This window comes from Sinocyclocheilus anshuiensis, unplaced genomic scaffold (genome assembly GCF_001515605.1).
Source record: "Sinocyclocheilus anshuiensis isolate Anshui unplaced genomic scaffold, SAMN03320099.WGS_v1.1 scaffold3274, whole genome shotgun sequence".
NCBI classification, from domain to species: domain Eukaryota; kingdom Metazoa; phylum Chordata; class Actinopteri; order Cypriniformes; family Cyprinidae; genus Sinocyclocheilus; species Sinocyclocheilus anshuiensis.
This window is the reverse complement of record NW_015537940.1, coordinates 200,342-206,628: the sequence shown is the minus strand read 5'-3', so window position 1 is coordinate 206,628 and position 6,287 is coordinate 200,342. Positions and strand designations below refer to the sequence as shown.

Here is a 6,287-nt window from a genome sequence, read left to right as displayed (position 1 = left end):
AGAAAGTTGTCAATGGGAAGAAGGTTTACCTTCCAACATGACAACGACCCAAAGCACACAGCAAAACTGAGCACACAGTGGTTGAAGGAGAAAAAGTGAATGTCCTTGCATGGCCTAGTCGGAGCCCAGACTTAAACCCCATTGAAAATCTGTGGAATGACTTGAAGACTGCAGTCCATAAATGCTCACCATCACGTTTAACTGAACTTGAGCAGTTCTGCAAAGAAGAGTGGGCAAATATTGCAAAGTTAGTAGAGACATATCCCAACAGACTAAAGGCTGTAATTAAAGCAAAAGGTGGTTAAACAAAATACTGACACAAGGGGGTGATCCTTTTTCCAACTCTGTGATCCCGGTTGTTTTTTTTCTGACATGTTGGTGTTATCTTTCACTTGGAATGTTCTCAGTTGCACTGAGTAAATACAGCTGTTGTTATTGTTGTTACTTGAAATAAATGCTAACTGAAATAAATTATAAAAAAAACTTACTTCAGCTAGTTGTCAAAGCAACCTTTCTCATTTCTATTTAGTTAACCTTTATGCACTAAAATACCAAAAATTGAAATTAAAAACTATATCGACAATTAAAAAAAAACGTAAAAAAACAATAACTAATAAAAATGACAAAAACACAACAAAATTACTAAAACCATGAAAATGGAAAATACAAAAATAAATATTTTTTAAAAATGGTATAAATAACACTGGCGAACACTGCACACCCACTACATGTTATGAAGGCTTGAGGGTTTTTGTTTTGTTTTGTTTTATAATTTGTTTGTGGCCATACTTATTACATAAGATATGTAACATTCCCAGTGGATCAGTAAAACTATCACCATAGAAACATATACAACTGTTTAAAATATATTTTTTTCTGATTTAAAATTATAATTTGGTAGAACAATATCTTATCAGTTATCAGCCAGTGTTACACATTTTTAAATTGATATTGTATACTTAATTGTTCATGCTCATTTCAATATTTTTACATTTAGGTTTCCTTTGCCATCATCCAATTCTCACTTTAAAGTTAATCTTTAAAACACTAAGAATTTAATACAACTCTGTTAAATGTATTATCTCCAAATGAGTAGGCCCTATCTATTTTCATACTGTATGTTATTTGATGCCTAAATTCACAGCATTTAAAATGACTGATTTTAGATTTTATTGTTATTATAATTTTGATTTATTTTTAATTATGTAGACAAAGTGTCATCCATTTGTTCATTGTGCTCAAAACCAAGTAATGACAAACCAGTAATAGTCTGATTGTTTTTGTAAGTCTACTAAGCATTATTATACGTTTTGCAAGCAGATCGTGAAGATAATAACAGGGAAAGTGGTTGTGGGCCATGCCATCAATAATGACTTCAAGGCCTTAAAATATTTCCATCCTGCTTGCCAAACACGAGATACGGCGCGGATTCCACTGCTAAACCAGAAAGCTGGGCTGCCTGTGAATGAAATGGTGTCTCTGAAGAGGCTCACTAAGGCTATTCTCAAAAAGGACATACAGGTGGGTTTAACTCGGCACAGAACATTGTAACGTGTCTCAGTGGATGTCAGTTTCACCTCTGCCACAAATATCAGAGTGCTTAGAGGAGTTCAGTTCAGCTGTCAAGACATTTAAGAGAGGGTAAATCTGGAGTCAGGTCAAAGCAGCTCTTGGATCCTTGGATTGAAAGAGGACAAGTCAGACTATTTTTATAAAGAAAATAAAGATGGCTTTCATTTTTTTCCACTGAAAAACTCTCTCCTTATATTTTCAGACAGGGAAGGGAGGCCACTCATCAGTAGAAGATGCCAAAGCCACCATGGAACTGTACAAAGTAGTGGAAAGCATGTGGGAGCAAAAACAGCTCTCAGCCTTTCAGCTAAAGCAATGGATCTAGCTCTGAATCAAAAAGTTTTTTAAAGATAAGATTTTTTACTTCCCACCTTTTATATCAGCTAAACATCTCAGCCATGCCTGGTTTTAAATTCTTCTAGGGGGCTCTTTAGTTTCTGTAAAAAAGAAAAGTATTTTAAGTCAACTATTTTGGTTTGTTGGCTATTTAAAGCAATTAGGTTGCAGATAATTAGACTTTATGCTAACTGTATACATGATGTTTAGAGTTACGTTCAGAATCTTTAGAGAAAGTAAAAAAAAGAAAAAGAAAAAAAGCTCTCACTGTTCCACTCTCCGGCTGTCTGTCTTTCTGATGTCTGACGAACAGGACGAGTCGGCATTCCTCTTCTACTGTGAATTCAACACCACCACATGAATTACTGCTCCTCCTGTATTTAACTGTCCAAATGAACAGGGCCTCAACTGCTATCCTTGAGATTATAGTTAAGCTTGTTTCCTTCCAAACCCACTCAATCATCAGTCAGTCTGTGTTTAAGAGTCCGGTCGCACCACTTTGGTGATGTTTGGGAAGCAGTTGGATGTTCCTTGCCCACCAGTTTCCCAGCAGTTGAACAAGCTTGTGATGGACTGATTTTTAGCCTTATTTGGGATTCTCTTTTGCATAATCAGAAGGTTTCAATCTAACAAACTGTAGAACACAACCTGATACTTGCATTACATGCAGTAATCTCACTTTTTGCATCTTTTTTGTATGTTTAAGGATAAGTATTCTCTAAAATATGCAAAACTGATTTAACAGAACATTTAGGCCCACACATTTAGAATGGCTGTAAAAACCTTTAGTGCAGTCCTAAAAAGGGTTCTCTGGTGACAACTGTTATATTATCCGTGAGGTTTGCCTCAGCCTAAGGACCAGTGTCCTATTCTAAAGCATGGATGTTTTTGACATTATAGTTCAATTTTGTAATTTTTCTTGTTAATGTCTGTATCATACCAACATTAAGTTTGATTGTGTCACCACATTAAAAATAAACCAAATTGCCATCAGATTTTAACATGTTAATATTTATGATTGTTAAACCATGATATATCCATCCATCCATACTATACAGTATATATATATTATATATATATAATTCTAAAACCATTATATGTAGAGTTGCTGCTCAATAAACTTTTCTTATTAATTTAGAGAACATTTGTGCTGCTTATATTTAATATTTATATTTAATATAAAATTTATATGAAAACTGGTCATTTTTTAGGATTTTTTAAATAGAAATGTAAAAATTGTGTAAAAATCCCATTTGATCCATTAAATTGAGATATATGACATTTCTCTTTAAATAGTCTTTTACTTGGTATATGATGAAATTGTAATTATTTTAAGTTATATACATTAATATTAGTATTTATAATTATTAGTATTTGTCTTTATAAATGATACATTTACAGCATTTATTCATCTCAGCTAATATTAATTTATGCGTTAACATTTCAAGTTGTATAAATAAACTATAAACTAAGTATTATACACAAAGTGACATTAAATATAATTTAATATGCATAAAATATATAAAAAATTGATAAATACTGTAAATTGTTGTTTTATGATACCCATTTCATTCACTAATGTTAGTAATTTGAACTTTATTTTAAAGAGTTCCTGATGAAATCAGGCTTAATGGGATGTGCTGTAGAGAGACGGCAGTCTGCGACCTCATACTTCCCCACTTGTGGCTTGGATGTGGATGGTAGTAATGTCTGTAAAATGGTTTAAGTATTAAAATCCTCAATGGCTGGCAGGCAGAAGTAACCTTGTGGTACAGAAAGAGGTACCCTTGCTCATTATTAAAGGATTACCATAATGCAAGAGCCAATAAACAATGTACTGTTGCTTTTATATAAACTTAAGGCTGTTCATAATATGCACCAAGGGTCTGAGAGTAACGCAATTTCAATTCTCTGTGTGTATGTGCTGTACATGTGGAAGAATTGACAATAAAGCAGACTTGACTTGACTTGACTTGACTAATGCACATAGTCATTTACTGTGGATGTTCAGAGTGATATTACCTGATTTCTCATCTTCAGCATGTTTTAGGATTTCTGAGACTGTCATCTGTGTTGATATGTTACATTCCTCTTGTATATGACTTGAAGAATATGTGATATACAAAGCCATATTCACCCTCCTCTCTCTGCGTGCGGAAACTATTCCTTGCTTCTATCATCCAGCCTCGCATCTCTGAAAGTTTGCTACTGTTTTAACAGGAGGCTAGGCTCTGGTCTGCTGTGTCCACATGCGGTTACCTTCACAGACATGACTCAAATGGATCAGATTCAAACTTACAGATGTGAATCAGCAGTGAGCCTGTGACTCATGCCTCAAAACCAATTCAAACTGGTCATTTATTTGAATAAGCAGTTGTCTCATCATTACTGAATGATCTGGTTATTAAAGCTCACCAACCTTGACACACATTTCTCCTAGCATTGAGAGAGTCTGCACAACGAGTCATGGAAGGTATACACACTTACCCTGCTATACAGATGTGACCGAGAGTTGCACTCAGTTTAATCACTGTGTAGCTTATATTTAGCCATGACATTTCCGATTCAGATTCATTTCCGCGAACCGGTACTTTTCGGACAGATCGGCTCATTGAACCGGTTCAAAAAGCCGATTCATCGGTTCCTGACGTCATCAAGCAATAACGTCTCTACGCATTTCTTTTCTAACAACTAATTTTCTTATATTGAATGCAAAATTCTTCATTCATAAGCAACAATGGCTTAAATCTCCTGTCTTTCCCCATTTTTCTTGTTGAATTGGACTCTCTTGTTTCATCTCTAATAACAAAAAGAGTGCCAAACATTTGATGTATTATGACAACTTTTCTAAAAGAATGTAAGTTTATGTACTTTTATGTATCGATAATAATTAACATGCAAATCCAGAATATTTGTTTTCTGTTCTTATTTTTATAATTGCTTTTTGTTGAAATATATTCATGTCTCGCTTCCCTGTTTCTGTACGTTTCTACAAGTTTTGTAATAAAAAAAAAGTAAAAGAAAAATGATTTTCTAACAACTCAGTGCCATGTTGTATCAATGAAAAATTAAAATAAGTCATTTGTGTCAACGCATATTGAAACATTCAAAAATAAAGTTATTTGTGTGAAAGCATATTGCTGATTATTGCCATATAATTCACTTACGTTAATGGTGTTTGTGGTCACAGTTTCATTCGCTGATCCTCAGATATGATTGACTGACCTTTGATGTCTTTAGGTCACATGGGTTTGTAATTTAATGGATTTATAGAATTGCATAATTACATTTTATAATGCATAATTACATTTTTAATTACATTTACATTTCTAAAATTATTATAAAACAAAAAATTGCATATTCTGGATATATATTCTTTAAAATAGGAATTGTGATATGCATTTACATATATCTGAGTGATTGTAAAGGAAGCACTCTTTACTATTTACATATATCTGAGTTGGTTTTGGGATCAAATGTTATCTCTAATGCTAACGTACATAGAATATGCACCGCGGTTGGTTGCAAAACGCGGAGCTACAACATAAGATCAGGTAAAACTGATCAAAATTAGTTCACTTTTAAAAATGTTACAATCCCACCAATGAAAAACATCCTATTAACATTTAAAGGAAAATGCTACAAAACTGCGTGTGCTCTGAAAAGAGCTGTTTTTGACAGGGTAACAAAGTGTTTTTTTACACTACCATTGAGAAATTTTAACCAAACTATGTTATAGACTTTTCATTAAGACCCTAAAGAATCATATCAACTTGTGGAAAATGGGCGTCCGATGACCCCTTTAAACAATGGGTAAATTCACTGAGAGTGAAAGTTTCCTCAAGATGTTTATCCATGTAACAAAATGATTACCCTACATTACTAAGACTACGAGAACTTGTTGGCACAGTTTTCATTCTGGAATATTTCTGGAATGCATATTTCTGGAACAAACATTCAGACAACCCAAAAATGAAAGTTTTTGAATACACTTTGTTGGAGAAATAATTCACCCAAAAATGAAACTTGCTAAAAATGTACTCACCCTCAGGCCATTATTTATTAAAAAGACGCAGCTTTTGTTAACTGAATGTTAATTGAAAGACCGGAGTCATGTTGATTACTTGTGGATTATTGTGATGTTTTTATCAGCTGTTTGGACTCATTCTGATGGCACCCATTCACTGGATCCATTGGTGAGCAAGTGATGTAATGCTAAATATCTCCAAATCTCTTGCAATGAAGAAACAAACTCATCTACATCTTGGATGATCTCAGGGTAAGTACATTTTCAGCAAATTTTCATGTTTTTGTTTGTGTTTCTGATGTGTCAATTTGATCTTTCTTTCTTTTTTTTTAACCATAGAGGAATTGTCTGC

The 6,287-nt window shown here is 33.6% G+C and overlaps 1 protein-coding gene across 1 annotated transcript in view; it reads left to right on the top strand.

Moving 5' to 3' along the window:
• LOC107663234 (interferon-stimulated 20 kDa exonuclease-like 2) overlaps positions 1–2,154 on the top strand; it is a 5,169-nt gene extending 3,015 nt beyond the window's left edge. The window contains 3 exon segments of the mRNA XM_016453421.1: positions 1,321–1,521; positions 1,775–1,859; positions 1,862–2,154. Coding sequence (XP_016308907.1) covers positions 1,321–1,521; positions 1,775–1,859; positions 1,862–1,920 — 345 coding nt within the window. The 3' untranslated portion in view covers positions 1,921–2,154.
• The last annotated feature ends 4,133 nt before the right edge of the window (positions 2,155–6,287 follow it).